The sequence below is a fragment of the Rutilus rutilus genome (genome assembly GCF_951802725.1).
Source record: "Rutilus rutilus genome assembly, chromosome: 10".
Taxonomy (NCBI): Eukaryota; Metazoa; Chordata; class Actinopteri; order Cypriniformes; family Leuciscidae; genus Rutilus; species Rutilus rutilus.
In genome coordinates this window covers 8,521,296-8,540,042 of record NC_140215.1, presented here as the reverse complement: position 1 = coordinate 8,540,042, position 18,747 = coordinate 8,521,296, and the positions used below count along the sequence as shown (strand labels likewise).

The 18,747-nt window shown below is 37.6% G+C and overlaps 1 protein-coding gene across 3 annotated transcripts in view; it reads left to right on the top strand.

Moving 5' to 3' along the window:
- Window positions 1–8,288: 8,288 nt before the first annotated feature.
- col18a1a (collagen type XVIII alpha 1 chain a) overlaps window positions 8,289–18,747 on the top strand; it is an 86,092-nt gene continuing 75,633 nt past the window's right edge. For all 3 annotated transcript variants that reach the window (XM_084420599.1, XM_084420598.1, XM_084420597.1), the window contains exons 1-2: window positions 8,289–8,432; window positions 8,526–8,596. In XM_084420599.1, the coding sequence (XP_084276725.1) occupies window positions 8,422–8,432; window positions 8,526–8,596 (82 nt within the window). In that variant the 5' untranslated portion in view covers window positions 8,289–8,421. The remainder of the gene's footprint in view (window positions 8,433–8,525; window positions 8,597–18,747) is intronic.

The window sequence follows — 18,747 nt, the reverse complement described above, 5'->3', positions numbered from 1 at the left end:
AAAACATACGGCCTGTCTCCTGACGTGACAGTGTTTACCTGTGTATCACTAAGTCAGAGTGATGGAAACCTGGCGTGACCTCTCAGTTTCCATAGGTGCAAAGCTATTTGTTTTTCCTACATCAACCTCACTTTTTCCTCATGATTTAAAATTGAGCCTGGCAAGTCTATTCCTATACAACCTCACTGATTTACAGCAGAGCCAAGCTATCATTTAATATTACTGCCTCTGTAAATTCTAAAATTAATCCTGTTCTTCTGCTGTGTTGAAAGAAAACAGGCAGGTGATGCATTTATATCAGACAAGTTCATGGTCCTGGCAATGGCTACGAATTAATTCACACAAGGTTTAGAATGCTGCCTTGATGCTAAAGGTCTGTAGTACACTGTCTCTACTTGCTTGTTTTGTGGTGTGTGTGTGTGTGTGTGTGTGTGTGTGTGTGTGTGTGTGTGTGTGTGTGTGTGTGTGTGTGTGTGTGTGTTTGCCAGGAAACATTTCAGCTGGAAGGTTGTCTGACTGAGCTGACTCATTACGAACTGTCTGCCTAAGAACTTATTTGTCTAAACATGTTCACAATTAAAGCACAGACTGTTTAATCTGAATAAAGTCTAATGCTTTAATGCACTGTGGATAAAGTAGGCCAGTTTGTTCACAAATGAAGAATTGATATTCCTGTAATTCTTTCGGCAACCACTGTGTGGTGACAAAGAATCAGAGAATCTATGCATACTTGTCAGACTTGAAGTCCGTACTTGCATACTTGCATACTTGCATTGACTTTGATTCTTTCATTAATAAATTATTTTATTAATCATAAATTATCCTTAATCTATCTATCTATCTATCTATCTATCTGTCTGTCTGTCTGTCTGTCTGTCTGTCTATCTATCTGCACAGACACTATTGGATGAGAGCTGAACTGAGCTGGATGATGACATTACTGTTTTCTGCAGAGCTGTTCATAGCTGAATTGAACTAATTTCAAAATTGTTGATCTTTCCACGAACTGACTTCAGCTGAACAATGACATTACTGTCTTTTTAGAGCTGCTTTACTGCAGCAGAATTGAATTCTGCTTGCATAATTGATTATTTTCCTGTTTATCACTTTAAAGCTGCTTTGAAACAATCTGTATTGTATTTTATGAATAATCGTTATATGAATAAAGGTGACTTAACTGGACTTGTTTATTTGTTTTCAGTCTAGGTGCCAATGGCTTCCACCCTTAGAGATGGAAAATGACCTCAATGGAAGGTGTCAGGAATTTTGATGGCCTTGTGAGACCTGGACAGCACTAACTACTTGCCTCCAGGCACAAGAGTTGAGGTATAGGGTGGTAGCTGAAGGTATGCTGGCCTACATGTGTGAACAAGGCAGTCAGCAGGAGCACCTGGAACCAAATTATGCAGATTCCAATCAGGTGCTTCCATCGAGAGTGTACATGATCTTTTGTCCTGTTTTCTGTTGAATGTTTTGTTGAAATCACAATAATTCTCTATTTCTCTTTTGAGTTCTAGTTTTGTGCCTCACAAGCGTTTTCCGTTTTAGTATTGTTGCTCACTCTGAAAATGGTTTGCGATTCTTTTCAGATGCCCATTGGCATGATATGATAAAGTGACAAGTAATAAATACTCCCAAGTAATGTCAGGTCGGCCCTCAAGTAAAAACCGACATGACATTCAGTTGCTGTGTTGCTATTACAGTGGTGTTGTTCTGAGTAGCCCTAACCAAAGTTAAATTTGTCCCAAAATCTCACTGTATATTAAACATAAAATAGGCTATTTTTGGCTGTAAATGATCTGTGACATTGTGCTTGCTAAATACTTGGTGTTTTTCCTGGTTAGTGACAATAGCTGAAGAGCAGGTGATGTTATTTCTAAATTGATTAATAGCCTATAGGTCTTTATTTTCTATCATCTTTCTATTAATCAGAGAGAAGAACGAAACCAAGCAGGAGGTGGGATTGTGAAAGCCACCTCAAGTGTATTTCTAAATTTATATAGCACATAATTTAATAACACCTGCACAATCTTGTTCTTGAGGCACAATGTAGTTCTTGTTTCAGAATCTTTGGCATTATGTTAATACCCAAAAAGAGTCGAGTTAATGAGAGAGTTTTTGGAGACCTTTGTCATACAATAAACAGCGGGAAGCTGTATTGGTGCTTATCTCATCTGAGTTTCTTGCAGCTACTAGATTTATACACCTTACCCAACCTGGGGCAAGAGGCCCCTCATCCTGATTCCATAATCAGATAACAAGATTCTTTCATGCGTGACGTTGTTAGCCATTGCCTCACCCAAATAACTAAAAGTGTGGCCTAGATCCATAGTTTGAGACACAAAATTCTCATGCATAAGATATAAATGTACTAAAAATGCAGAGAGAAATATTTGAAGGCTAATTACACTGCTCTCTTTTCAATTCTGATTGGTCAGTATTTTAATTGATTATTTAGTGAAATGACCATTCGTTTAATGCAGTGGTTCCCAATTCCAGTCCTCGTGACCCACTGCTCTGCACATTTTGTAGGTCTCTCTTATCTGACACACTCAGTTCAGTTCATGGAGTCTCTCCTAATGAGCTGATGATCTGGTTCAGGTGTGTTAAATAAGGGAGACATACAAAATGTGCAGAGCAGTGGGTCACGAGGACTGGAATTGGGAACCACTGGTTTAATGGACCACAATCCCAGTCAACCGACTTCATATGAAGCTGTGCTAGTATCTCATATCACTCTGCCGTCTCTTTCTTTTCATATAATTTCAACTCATATTCGTATTTCATGTCCATTAGCTTCACATCAGGTTTATTATGCGATAATGCCTGGCTGAATGTACACCTTTCAAAGGATTTTTAAAAATGTTTTTGAAAGTCTCTTATTCTCAGCAAGGTTGCATTTACTTTATCAAAAATACAGTAGAACAGTAATATTGTGAAATATTATTACAATTTAAATGATCTGTTTTCTATTTTAAAATATTAAACAAATATATTGAATTCCTGTGATGCAAAGTTGAATTTTGAGCATCATTACTCCAGTCTTCAGTGTCACATGATCCTTCAGAAATCATTCTAATATGCTGATTTGTTGCTCAAGAAACATTTCTTATTGGTATCAATATTGAAAACAGTTGTGCTGCTTAATATTTTTTGTGAAAACTGATTCATTTTTTCAGGATTCTTTGATGAATAGACAGTTCAGATGAACAGCGTTAATTGAAATTTACATTGTTACAAAAAATATTTTCTGTCACATTTGATCAGTTTAATTCATCTAAAATTAAATAAAAATCCTACTGACAACTTTTGAACATTCTGAACATTGACGTTGACATAGTCCTGAGGGATTTTCTGCTAATACTACATGAATACACATATTGCTAAAAGTTATGTCAGACATAAAAAGCAGCTTTCAAACTATTTGGCCCATTGTTCTGCGTCAAGTCCTAACTGTGGCAAAACACCACCGACCCGAATTCCTTGAGAATAAAGCAGCATACACAGATCAGTCATCAGCTCCAATGTCATATTAGTGGAATTTGAATCACTATTCTAAAAGTTAAAATATGAAATCCACTCTTGACAGAAAAAAAATCCACAACTAGACCAGACACATTCATCTCCAAACAGAGCAGTCTTTGATTGACATTCACAAATAGAATGGATTCAAAGGGTCTATATGAAACAGAACTGCAGATTATTTCAGCACAACAGCAGCACATTATAAATCAAGAGGGAAATGATAGGAGCTTAGCTCGAGGACATGGATGAGCACAATGAAGCACTTTTTTGAGCAAAAGATAGAGACATTCACTCAGGCAGAAATCAACTGCAATGTGGGTCTCAACAACTATTTGACAAGTGGAACAAATTATCTTAGAAGATCCTGTTTGTTCTTTGACGCACAATAGTTTACTGTAATCACATTTATGTCCTATTTGAGTGTGTGAAGTTCCTTTTATTTTGGCTGGAAACACATTTAGGCATGTGTGTCGTGTAGCTCATTTAAGTTGAGATATTTCGTTTTTTGTTGATCTCATCTCTTGATACACGATCCTTCAACAATGAAGACCAAATGAAAGTAGTTTAGAGTTTGCTTTAATTGTACCATTTTTATTGAGTTCTTCTCAAGTTGTTTATATTGTAATCACACACGTGCATAAAAAGTCGAATGAATGTAAAAGTAAAAAAAAAAAGTGCACTTATAATTTAATTTGGAGAATGCTTATGTAAGGGGATTAGACATGAGACATGCCCTTAATAGAAAAATGTATTCCAGGTGTATAGCCAAGACGCACAAAGGTTTTTTAATTATTATGTTGTTCTATTTTCCCATGAAGTTTGCCACTAATGCCCAGGCTGGGAAAGAACTGCTTTTCTTCTCAGCTAGTGAACTGCGAAATGACTGATAATTGTGAAAAAATGCTGTCTTGGCTCTAGGAGTTTATGTGTTGTGTCTGGTGAAAGGCTAATCTAGTTGTGTATTTGTGCAATTCTGATCTTACCAGCTCCGTTGATTAGATTCCTAACCTTTTTATTTATTTAAACTAAACTTACAGGCCTTTGCTCTTTGAATGTTGTTTACCTGGATTCTTCCATCTGTGAAGCAAATCTGCTTTCCTTAATGTTTGCTGCCAAAAATCTGTTGTTCATATTTTTTTTTTCTAGATCTAAAGTCATTCCTGAAATCAAAATTAGTCTACTAACATGTTCCTGACGTAGAAAGCATTTTTTTCAATTTACAGAACACACACTATGAAATCCAGATGGTCTTGCATTTATTAAAAGAATAAAACTTTCTTCTATGGAACACAAATGGTGAAAATGTGAAGACTGTCCTGGCTGCTCTTTTCCATATGCCATATTTTCCAGGCACCGTAATATGATTTGAGAGCTGCAGTGGAGGGAATAATTTTCTGTGAATGATTACTTACATTTTGGCCTGTTTGCCACTCAAATCTGTCAAAAGACTTATAGGGCCCTATTTTAACGATCTGAAACGCAAGAATCAAACGCGAAACGCAAGTAACTTTGTGGGCGGATCTCGAGCGCTGTTCCTATTATACCGGCGGGATAAATGACTCTTGCGCCCGACGCAAATCTAAAATGGGTTGGTCTGAAGGAGCTTCATTATTCATAGGTGTGGTTTGGGCGTAACGTGAAATAAACCAATCAGAGCGTCATCTCACATTCCCTTTAAGAGCATGTTCCATGGCGGATTGCTATTATAACGGCGGATTTGCCAGGCGCACGCCAGGAGCGGTTCACAGCCGAGGAGACCGACGTTCTCGTCAGGGCCGTAAAAGACAGAGAAGTGACATTGTCACTTGGATGGGAAAACCCACCCAAATTAGCTTCGGTTAAACAGGCGTATGATAATTTGGGTAAATGTGTAAGCTAGATTTATGCCTATTTTTTCACATCTTCATGGACACAACAATGATTTCTCTCGTGTGTTAATATTGTTCCTTGTAATAATGTATGGTTTTCTAAAAATGAGAACTGCTGTGTGTAGATGAGATAAGCAAAGTGCATGCGCGTTGTGCACACGCTACATTGATTATGGCCAAGCATGCGCCCTTAAAATAGCATATGAATAACATGCGCAACGCGCCATTTTTTCCTGGTCAGTGGCGGAATTGTTTTCTAAACCTGCAAAATAGCACCAGGGAACGTTTGCGCCGGAATACGCCTCCTCTTTGCGCTGAACCGCCCCCAGGGAGCGCAAGTTAATTTCCTAATTTACCGACGTGTTTCTGTGGAGGGTGCAAAATAGGAATGATACATGCGTCGGTGTACAAAGTCAATTGCGCTGGGTGCAAGATAGGGCCCATAGTGCACATATGGAATACTTTTATTGTAATTCTCTAATAATTACTTTGGAGCTTGACAGCAACGGCTCCCATTCAGTGTTTGCCCAGTATCTGCCATGATGTAAGTTCTTTTGTTTTCCAAATAAATAGCCTTCAAACACAGAGAGAGTGCAGAAATCAGTAGCATCTTACTTAAAGTCTTTATGTATAATACATTATAATGCATTAACTATGCCTTGTAATGAACCCTATAATGCTTTGTATGATCCCACGAATAATCATAACCACAGTTATAATACATTGTTACATATTTATAAAGTATAATACATTAAAACTCATGACAAACAACTAATTTCAGATGTAACAAGGAATGTGCACATTTTATAATGTATTTTAACTTTGGTTACAAATATTTTTGAAATGATATAATGCTTTAAATTAAAACATACATTAGTACACAAACCTACACAATACCTTTATAATGTATTATAGGCTACTTAAAGGCTTTAAGTAAAGTGTTACCAAAAAATCATTGTCAAATTATAGAAAAAATACTATACTGTGTGAGATCACAAATTCAAACTGTATAACAATATAACATTCAACTTTAATGCGTTCACAGTTATCTCACAACACACATATTATCATGTGCATTTTTGTCCTTTTACTATTTAAAGTGCATTTCAGTGTCCTAATTATTTCAGTTAAATGTTTAAAGCAATATATCACAGATGATTATGGTGATGAGATGCTTAATATTCAACATTTTCCTAATATGTATTTACATTTATCCTAATGCATTCTTTGCTTTTATAGGAATGCAAAGCTCACCAGGGCTGTAAACGTGTTTCAACAGCAACCCACAAGCTTCTGATCACAGCGTTGGCTCCAGAGGCAGTGACTGAAGTCCGCTAGCATCAGACTCCTCTGCGATCCTCCCCATCCTCCGCAGTGAGAGGTTACTCGTGGTGCAGAGTGCTCGTAATGAGAACATGCTGGAGATGCTTTGATGAGGTGGCCTTGTGTGTGCAAGTGGGTGTTCCTGAAGTCATAGGTGTGTGTGTGTGTCTGTTCCCACTTCCTCTCTTGTTGACCCACTGTTCCCAAGAAAGCTGACCTGACTGGGAAAACAAAAGCTGCACTCTCATTGACCCACTTCACCCTGCTGCAATAAATCTGATTGGGCGACACATTTGTTGTAAAGAATGTGCGCTCTGGGTTCAACTTTTTTTTTAAAACAACGGAAATATTTTGTGATCACTCTAAAAGGGTCTTTGTTTGATATTATACTATCTCTAGAAGCATGTTTGCCCAAAGTGGTCATGAATGAGCATTTGCGATCGGTAAGAACCTGAAGAATTGTCATGTCGTGAGCTCATTGGACACATCTTATCTGGTTTCTGATTTTATGAGTCCATTCTAGCTGACAGCATACCAGAGAGTGACAGACATATTTGAGGAGAGATTAACTTTTATGTGTGAGAAGCACTCTGCTCACAATGGACTTCACCTTATCCTTTGCATTGCACAAGTACGCCACGTAACCCCAAGTTAAAACTGCACTCCAGGTCATGCTTCGCTCTAGAGCGCTGGTGACAAGTTCATCGGAAAGACAAATTAGGGCTGGAAGCATAGTAAGAACTATGTACACATTCAGAATTGTTCGAGACAGGATCAGATTTGTTTCTCTTTTGATGACCCTTTTTCTTAATGGCAGTTCAAACTTTCCTCAGTACAAACAAAGCTTAAATTTCCCATGTGAAAATACGGTCTCCTATTCAAGTTTAACATGCAGAGCCATTTACTGTAGGTTATCAAAACATTGCTCTGCAACATTGACTCAACCAATGGTGTGAGTTTGCAGCAGGACTGTCCCCTTGGTTGACCAATTGTGGATGGAGAGATGTTTAGGAAACTGTTTAAGATTCTTGTCCTTATTTCTGCAAATGCCAAATGTATAATTTTTTTTTGCACCATGTATTGTCAAACAAAATTTGCCCTAATTTGAATTTAGATTTACTTGGTAAAAAAAACAATTTTTTTCACGTATGTTGTCTTTTATTTATTTTCTCAACTTGTAACTTTTAACTTATTTGGTTCGCTCTTCCATGGAGCTGCTATATTCAATTTGTACTACCTCTAGACCAGGAAAAACTAAAGCATCTATTGATGTCTCAAGAAAACTGTGTTAATTAGGCCTATATCAAGATAACAAAAGAGTTCTTGAGAAAACAACTTTCTGCTAAAAACTGCTTTTTTAAAGTCATGAGAAAAGTTAAAAAGTCAAGAAAACAAGACAATATTCAAAAACAAAACGAAAAAAAGAATGCATGGTCTCATAGGGCTTCCTTAGGCTACTTGACATCGAGAGCGCGTGACGTCACATGGGTCAGGTGGGTGTGTCGGTAGGCTTTAGGACCCAGAGGTGTTCGTGTGCCGCTGTCTTCTCTCTCTCTCTCCGTGTCGTTCATCAGTGTTCTCTCGGATCACTCTCATCAGCTGTTGCACCGGCGCGAGGGCTCTCACTCTAAAGCGGGAAACTTTCATCCATCTTCCAACCAGGATCCCATGTAGCTGTCGGAACGGATCAGTTTTAAAAACTGAAATGGCAAGAAGGTATAAGTGAGAAATGCACTTTAGAATCTTTTTAGAGTGTAAATGATGAAGATAGGGGGGAAAAAACTAAGCGAATGTGGGTGATCGTTGCAGGTGTCTGTTGTTTCTGGAGCGGCTGATCTGTGTGTTCATTGCTCTGTCACCGGCTGCATCGCAGAGGAGAGGTGAGTACACAATCAGATGCGAGCTGGACCACTGGCACATGTGTGTGTGTTTAGACTTGTTGAAAAGTCGACGAGACATACAAACTTCATTATCTGTAGTGCTGCAGTATTTGATAAAAGACAGCAAAATGATCTGCACATATTTTGTGAAGAAACAAAAATGAGTTAACTTTTTAGTTTACTCTAGTTTACTGATGATCTATCTATCTCTCTCTCTCTCTCTCTCTCTCTATCATCTGGGTCAACAGTAAGTTTTTTTTTTTTACTTATTTACTTTTTTTTTTTTTTACTATATTTGTAAAATATGTTGTTCTTTTTTTTTTTTTTTTTTTTATCTTCCAAACTTAACTGGTGTACATATTATCAAAATATTTTGACAGGTTTGGAGTTTTTTTTTACTCCATCTGGTGTCTTTCTCAGTAATTTTGTGAGTGTTAGCCTGGACTTGTTTAAAGTTCTGTGGTGGCTTGTGGGATCTGCCTATACCATACAGTAGTTTTAGAAGTTATGTCTCTTCCCATGTGTATCGTTCTGCCATGACTTCAGTTGCAGACCATTTCATTAAGAAAATGTACAGCTGTCATGTAAGGGCTGGTCTGAAACCGAGAGATCTAAGAAACCGAGAACCTATTTATAAATATTTGATTGACAGAGATCACTGTTGCTGTCATCACATTATAGAGGGATAATGGACAAACTTGCATCAAAGTTTGTGGGTGTGCCATATGCATTTTTGATGGTTGCATCTCAAATAATATATACCACGAAGGTCTGCTTGCCTGGTTGGGTTTATAGATTTATGGGAGGTAGTAAATTCTTGATGTGCCAGGGTTACAGAGAGATCAAGTGTTCACTGTGCGACTTTTATAGCGATGTAGTATTGTTGATGGTAACACTTTATAATAACTTTCATTAATAAATCATTAACAAATGCTATATAATGATTAATGGATCATTAGTTAATATATTCACATAGCTAGAAGAATGTGTTTGTTAATGTTTACTAATGAACTCATTACATCATGATTAACAGATCATTATTTAATGTAAATCAAAATGCTCACAAATGTTATTACACTTTCAATTCATATGATCATGTACTTCTTGAAAATATACAAATGTAATTCAACTTCATATCATTTTTCAGTTCAGTTTTATTAATGAAATTTATTATAAAATGTTACCTTGTTGGGAGAGAGCCGCAGTGTTTTTAAATAATCACAGATCAGTTTCACTTTGTAGAAGTGCCTGACTTTGTGCCGGGACTGTCAGAGTGCGGACTACTTGCTTGCCTCATGGTGGACTTTTCTTTTGTCATGCCATCAATTTGTCGCTCTTTGACTGATCGTGTCCTGAGGCTGCACCGCAGGCCGGAGGAGAACAGCTGTAAAAGGACACCCCACCGGGATATTTAATCGCTGAGCGAAATTCTGCATTAAAAATCACAGCAAACAAGGCTTCCCACCTGCTGTATATGGATGCCTAAGCGATAGGAGGCAGGAACGTCCTGCTGAGAACTCTGTGGTTGCAAATAACAATACGCTTTTACCCAAAACAAAGCTTTCTTCGTGCTCAGGGAAACCTGGTGACCAAATAACCTCCATGACCTGTTCTCTGTGTGCAGTGCTTTAGTTAGACCAGCTTTTAAGCTGCAAACTCGCTTGCAAATTTGATTTTGGTTTTCTACAATAGTTCTATAAACAAATGTAATATGAGTAGCACTTTTAAAACACAACTGTTGTATGGTAGTCAATAATGAAAATGAATTTATGGGTTCATCAATTTATGTATTGACGACGATGTATTGTACCACTTGTTGATTTACTTTGAGACTTTGGACAAAAGAACTCTGACAACTCTTTGAATACTCATGCTCCTTAACATTACTTTATTACATAAAGATCTCATCTGTTTCTTGTTTGATTGATGATCTCAGCAGTTACTTTAGCTTCAGAAAATGGCGTCAACTTTGTGTTGCATATCCATTATGAAATAATTTATTGTTGGGAATTTGTTGGTGAGATTAAAAAGGGTGGCTTAAACATGATATGACATGACTTTAAATGGAAGTTCTGATGCTAGATTTATGTTAACTGCCTTAACATGTTTTACTGAGTCCTTCGAACACCCACAGGCACTATTCGCTAATATTTTTACAAATGGAATGCCTTCATTTTCATGACACAGATAAAATGTAATCATTACAACAAAGTCCTTGAGTTTTCATTTACTCTTTATCTACAAAATGTTTGACCAAAAGGCGTGAACCGCATGTGAAGCGGATTCTTGTAGGTGAATGCCAGTGCTTTCTTAAAGGAATAGTTCAGCCAGAGATGAAATATTTTGTCATTATTTTCAGACTTGCATGCTTTTTATTTTTTGGAGTTAGGCGGTTATAAGCACCATCCACTTTTTTGTGTGGACGGCAGCTTGGACATTTTTATTTTTGTGTTACCATTCATTTAGAAGAAGTTAAAAAAGTGGAAATGGATGTTCTCAAGCCCTGTCCTGGCTCTGCAACTCCTTTAGTTTCAGTAATCCACAGATTTTCCAGTCAATAAACAGATTCACTTATAGTAGACTCTAGTGGGGGGCTCGTTTCTCTGTCTGAGAAGTGTTGATGCAGAGATGTGAATTGAATTTTTCTTTAACCCACCCTTGAAACTCTTTTCAAGGGGAGCAGTGGAGACGGCATTATCCTGTGAGCTAAATGGGCTGTATTTAACCCACTTTGTGAGAATGGGAGCCCCTGGGATCAAGAGATGGCTGAAGTATGTGTGTGTGAGAGGGTCAGTGAGAGAGAGAGAGAGAATGTGTGTTTGTGCACTTCTCATGTACCCCATCAGTACAAAGAGTCTGGATTTATCATTGAACTTAGAGGCATTGTGATCTGGTAACCGGTGATGCAAAGGATTTGCGAAGTTGTCAAGCCGAAAAATAACTCTCCTTTTCCACTTTTCCACTATCGAAAATTCAAATGAAGCATCCCAGACTTTATGTGTTGCTTGTGTTTTAGATCCGTAATGCATACTCCATGCGATGTTCTCATAACATTCTCGGTGGTTCTCAACTGGTTTTTTTATATTGAAAAAAAATTGAAGTGGTGACCCTCCACACTAACAAAATTGTTTATAATACAGAAGTAAACAAAAACTGTGCATATACTTGGAAAGCACGCAGAATATATTACCTCTGCCTCATCTTGCAGCAATTATGTTGTCTTTTTTTATGGGGAATGTGTTTAGTTAGTCAATTTGACCCAGCAATAACCTACAGTATATGCAATGAGGCATATCTCACACCTTGACATTAAAAATATAAACCGAAGATTGAAAGTTCATGCAGTGGGTTTGCCTGCTGTGCTGCACGTGGCTTTTTGCCTCACAATATTTGAAACCAATGTAGGCTACACATGCAACACAGGCTGGGACTTTATTGTTTGGAACAATCTGGCAAAGTTACCTAAAACTGTGGTCTTCAAGGCAATTCATTCATCCAAGTAGGGTCTAGGATACATGTCGGGAGGTATTTGTCAAAATTTACTCTTTTCTGTTAATCAGCCAAGTGGGTACATTTATTAACCAGTGAGCCCAAAATGGCCAAATAATGGCTTATCACTACAGATGTGCTTATGCATGTTTTGGAGATGTGATACCAACATGCCAGCTAAAAGGGTGGGGACCGCACTGATGAATGGGAACTGACATGCGACACATCTGTGTTTTACAGCACGGTGTCGCAATCTATTCACATTAATCCTGCAAGAACAGAGGGTATCGCTAACATTCAGTGACAGGAATGAGAACATATGTTTCTCCTTAATGCTTGTCATTTTTACTTTACCACACAATAGTTGGGGGGCTTAAAGGATGTGCATTCTAATAGCATGCGTAATGTCCGAGATTTAGAGTTGATGAGATCAGGAGTGTAGTATTTGCAGCAGGTAAATCATTCAGTCTGTAGGTTACTGTTTTGTTTGATACATTTAATTTAAAGCCCAATTTATTTATTATACACATTATCCCTAGAAATGACCATAAACTTAAGCAATCACAGTTGTATCGGGTTGAGGACCTGCCTGTCATGTTTTTAGTAAGCTGGGTCACTATTTCAACTAGTTTATTTAACTTTATTGGTCACAAAGTTAGATTTGCTCTTTGTTTGCTTGGCACAATGAGCTATCAGCTGTTCCACCAGTGCATTTGTGTCCTCTCAATAAAAGCAGGTGTGCGCTGTGGCTATTCACAAGGTCAAAGCTGAAAGGTCTCTCATTTTGGTCCAGTGCCATAAACACAGCTCTGTCTAAAATGATATCTTCCTGAGACAATTAGGCCTATTCTAAGTGGCGATTTAGTGATCTTCAAAGCTTTAAACCACAATTGAATTCCAGAAAATATTAGCAAACACGTACTCATGCACTCCTATTCTCCAAAAGCTTTGATTTGAATTTGCTGTAGCATGTCCTCTTCCTTTTTAGGGTGATGCTGTAAAGGCTAACAGCTGTTGTTTGTATTTTTTTTTGCCGTGTAGCGTCAGTCCTTGGTGTCTGAACCTCTTGGTCTCACACTGTGCGTTAGTGCCAAAAACCAATAGGAAAACCATAATTACAGCTCTTGGGTCATGAAAGGATGATTTGTAATACTCTTTATGGCCCGCAACCTACCATCATCATGGCTAATCGTCCACTGAGCGGCCCCTGAGTGCTCCTGAAGTCCTTCCTGCCTAGGTTGAAACCCTTACTTTTTTCGCTCCCTTCACCTGTAATTGTGGCGGCAGTTTACTTCTATGGCGTTATTTGACAAATGACAGGCCAATGGGTTCTGTACACATCTCAAAATCCCCCGAAAAGGCACCTGTGGTTTAAAGGCGTCAAAGGCAAATAGGAAAAGTTGACTTTTGCCGAAATTGCATTATGCGGATATAGACACTGTGTGTGCTTTGATTGTAAGGTGTATTGTGTAAGAGATGATGGATTGACTTCCTATTTGGGTTTTACAGATAGTGTCTTGCTTTTGCAGCTGTTGTGGAAGAAGATTGTGTTGATAAGGAGAGGAAGAGAGGAATGGGGTTGGGGACAACTGCGTGTTATCTTTATTACTGTCTGTTGTCATCTGTGTACAGTTGCACTTCATTGGATCTGAGGCGGATAGAATGGATTTTTTGGCCTGTCGCTTGTGAGCCAGGATGAAGGATGTTTGGGAGATTGTTATTTTTATTATTAAATTAATACTTTTATTCAGAAAGGATGCATTCACTTCATCAAAAGTGATAGTAAAAACTTTTACGCTTTGCCATCAGGAATAAATTACGTTTTAAAATATTTTGAAACTGTTTATTATGTATTTTGATTAGGGTTGCAAAATTCTGGGAATTTTCAAAGATGGAAACTTTCCATGGGAATTAATGGGAATTTAAGGGAATTAACAGGAATTTATGGGAATAAACGGGAACAAACTGGGAATTTTCAAAGTTGAGGGTTGGCTCTTCATAGGGAACTTAAATACAGTTGAGGAAAGTATATTTTAGCATAATCTTGACTAAACCAAACAGATGCCATTCAAATACACTTGAATATCCATGCCATTCCTCAATCACATGCACATAGCACACTGCTTACTGCATGGCTATTGAGACCACACCCCCTGCTGGCACTTTGCATGCCTCCATCACATGTACAGAAGCCCAAAGCACAAGACTATTGAAGGCACACATTTGAGCCTGTGGACTAAACAAAGTGAAGTAAGTTTTGATGATATTATGGGGAAATATATTTATTAAATGTTTAAATTGCAAATATCACATACAAATGTATTCATCTAGTAGATAGCAAGCTGAAAAGTTAGATGCTAAATAAGCTAGCATAACTTTATTTACCACATAAGTAGGGCTGGGCTGTATGACGGTATATATCGTTACCATGGAAGAAAATGTCAACCGTAACAGATTTTTTTATTCCGTGTATACCGCGACATGTAAATAAGTAGGCGTGGTTAACTCACGTGCAGCGTGCGTGAGACTGAGACACTGATATTTGTCAAAGAAACATGAAGAATGACCAAGAGGATCCGCAAAAATTATTAGGTTTTCAAAATTAACGTGATATTTTCGGGGGGGAAGGTGCAGAAGTCAACTAGAGCAGTGCAGCACACTGAAAGTTTAGAGAGACGCACATGCTCGCAACGGGGCTTACTTGACAACAAGTTCATATATCAATATTCTAACGAATAGAAATAACCTTAAATAATGTATCTATCTGTCTCTTATGTGTACAGTTACTTTCAGAGTGTACGCGCAAGCGGTTGCCGTGGTAATGAATATTTCCAAAATTCCCCAGCTTAACTTCCCATGGAAATTTACTGGAAACTTTCCGGAAATTTACCGGAAATTTTCCGCCCCTTTGCAACCCTAATTTTGATCAAATGCAGCCTTAGTGAACACAATAAACCATAATACAAACAGTAATTCATTCATTCATAACAAATAGCCAACTGAAAATAGTTTATTATGATCTTCTAAATATGTCTCTAATTACAGTAATTTTTCATGTTATGTCTTCTAAATGGCAGCTGGCACACGAGTACTGTTTTGAATAATTGTTCTCTAAAAATTATTATGTGTAATTGGAATAGATGAGAGCTGAACTTGTTTTTATCTTGCCTGCAAGCAAATCATTTCAACTTCTAAGGTGATCATTTAGATAAATGATTTTGTGAGAATCTTCTGGCATGCAGACGTGATTGTGTAAGTATTTTCATATGCAAGTAAATCACCGCTGACACTTGGGCGATATAGCTTTAAAAAATAGTCACAATATATTTCAGCCTTTTGATTTTTTTTTTAATAAATTTAATATCTTGACCAATGAGTCATTGTTGCATTCGAAATGTTAAAACACAGGAGGGAAATTACTGTTAAATGTAGTTAAAAATAATCAACCAATGAACTGATTCTTTAAAATAGACTGTACAAAAACGAAAAAACTCAATTGAGCCATTTTATTACATTTTCAATAAAACTGATCTGTGCTAATGCACTCATAATTTAGACATTTAATGGCTAAATAAATTGCATTAAACTATTGAAATATTCTTGACATCAATTAATTTTATATATCCAATAAAATAACAGTGAATAAATCGTAAATACTCAACATGTCGCATAGCCCTACTGTACCTCCCACTTTTTTCTTGCTCCGACATGTTTTCTAATAGGAGATATATAAAATATGCTTGTGCAGATAGCCATCTAGTCATTAGATCTTGACAGTTGGTCAATAATGATGGGCTGCCAGTGCCAATAGGAAAATGGTTCCCATGCCAACCAGGTGTAGATTTGTCAGGCACAAAGCGTAGTTTGGCCCCTGTATGAGAAGCAAGATCCCATTACCTGGCACTTTATCCTCCCACCAGCTTAAGAAGTGTTTACATGTCCCAAGAAACAGTCTGCTGAACGCAGGGCTGGATGAAACCAAATACAACATCCCACGAAATCCATACCAGCGCCTTTATTCTCATGAATGAAAGTGGGATTTGAATGACCACCACTGTACACCACACAAGACTATTAGGGCAAAGGCCAGTGAACTGATACCTTTAGTCGCTCCAGGCAATTCAGCATCTATTTCTGCTCTATGTGCTTGTGAATTTTAGGGTTCCTTGTGATCATATGGTTTCTTTCTTATCTTTTTGTAGATTGTCTGTTTTTAAAATAGGGTTTTAATACTGTTCGCTGTCTATTTCATTTAAGTAGCTTTTTAAAGATGACGTTTGAAATTCCCTCCTTTTATTCATTCTTCCACTAACAGCAGTGTCCACGGACATTTCTCTTGTTTCACCCCACATAAATCTTTCTCCCCAATGGTGTGAAAGACGTCTGTCCCCTGGGCAGGGGAGATTACCATCAAGGGCAGTGGGCTTGAGAACAAAACACAGATTTGCGGAGGTCCTTTAACCAATTCTGTCTCTCCTGAGAGTTCTGGGAATGGGGGCTGAGGTCAGATATGGGAGACGGTATCATTCATGCTCTTTAGTTGTCAGGGAAAGAATGCAATGAGACTTAGCACTCTAAAGGCCCTCTTGAGGCAGGTGCAAAAACCCTTTTTTCTATAGCAACACCTTTTTCTATAGGAGGTCACATGAAATGGCATTCAAGGATCCTCTCGGTTCTCACTGCTAGTGCGGCTCTCTTCTTTGCCTTGACAGCTAGAGGCATGTTGAGGCATGCTGGGATAGAGCAAATATTGTGCTGCGACCATTTTCTTGCCTTCTCTGATTTCAAGAGTGGTGAGTCAGGGGTGTGTGGGTTTAGTTTAGAGGATGTGTCTTTATTTGAAGACTTGAGGGAATTAAATGGATCGTTCACCCGAAAATGAAAATTGCCATAATTTACTCACACTCATTTTGTTCCAAACCTTGATTGAATTTTTTGGTCACACTTTAGTTGAGGGTCCAATTATATCTATTAACTAATTATTAACTTTTGTCTTAATAAACTTCTAATTACTGCTTATTAATAGTTAGTAAGGTAGTTTAGGTATTGGATAGGATGTAGAATATGGTCATGCAGAATAAGGCATTAATATGTGCTTTATAAGTACTAATAAAAAGCCAGTATCCTAGTGTTATGCATGCTAATAAGCAATTGGACCCCAAACTAAAGTTTTTCTTTGTTCTTTCTTTTGTGGAACACCGCAGGAGAATTTCTGAAGATAGTGTTTATTTTTCCTTTACAAGCAGCACAGTGAATGGGAACTAAAGCATTCAAGCTTAAGAAAAGGACACACAAGCAATAGAAAAGTACATTAAAAATGGTTCCCATAGCGAGTATGCTATATTCCAAGTTATACAAAAGCTTTGTGTGAGAAATGGACCAAAATCTAAGCTTTTAGTCCATGCAAATCTTCACCTTTTCTGTGCTAATGTACTCATATGAACCCAGTGAACCAGATCAATGATTCATTGAAATGACTCAAACAAACAGGTCAGTAAGTATTTTTTTTTCCGGATTCTTTGATGAAAAGAAAGAACATCATTTATTTGAATTATACATTTTGTTTGTAACAATGTGAAAGCCTTTACTGTAACTTTTGATCAATTTAATGTATCCTTGTTGAATAAAAATATGAATCTCTAACAAAACAAAAAAATCGTACTTACCCAAAAATTCATTAATTTATTTAGATCTGTGTGGTCTGATCCTCACGCAAAGTTATTGTAGTACCTCACAATACCTGAAATATACTAGTGAACGAGTCATATGAGTCATGAACTTCTTTTATGAATCTTTTTTGGTGCTTTTGTTTCTTTTCTTTTCTTGAAGATTGAAAGCTTCAGTTCCCATTCCTTGTAATTGCAAAGAAAATAGTATGGAACACAGTCTTCATATTTTGTTTTCTATAGAAAAAAAAACAGTCCAATGGGTTTGTAAACGATGTGAGGATTTTAGGGTGAACTATCCCTTTAAATGTCTCAATGGATGCTGAAACAGTTTATTGAGATCCATAAGGATGCATCTAATTTGCTAAATGAAAACAGACTGCAGGGGCTGGAAGTTCTAAGTAGTTTGCACTTGGGAGTGTTTTTTTTTTTTAATTGCATCGGCTTGTATCAGCACAAATGCCAAAGCATCACTTTGCTCAGCATGCTTGGAGGCCACAACTGTCCTGTCTCTGAGCTGTAACTGAAACAGTGAAGGAAGTCATCTATTCTTCTCTGTAATGTAGGCCAGATGGCACAGTGCCATTCTTTGAGACATTCACAAAAAGGGAAGGGAATTAAGCCAATTGTGGGGTAGTTAGAACATTTAGAGAGCAGTGAAAGATTTGCCAGTCCATTCCTTTACAAAGCTATAAAGTTATCCACACAACAAGTGAGGGAGGGCCATCATTCTGGACGAGTCAACAGTTGACTCTCTTGTTACAGGCTTTTTGGCTGAAATTTCCCAAGCTGCTTTGCTCTACAGTTACTAGGTGGAGAGAATGAACATGGTTCATTGAAGTGCTCTAGGTTTATAATTCCATTATGCACCAATGACCCTGGCTACATTGTTGAATGTTTGAAAATGACTGTTACACAAGGTAAAAAAAAAAAAAAAAAAAAAAAAATTCAGGCTGCATGATAGTTGGTTCAAGCCAAAGCCAAGTTGGAGCAATA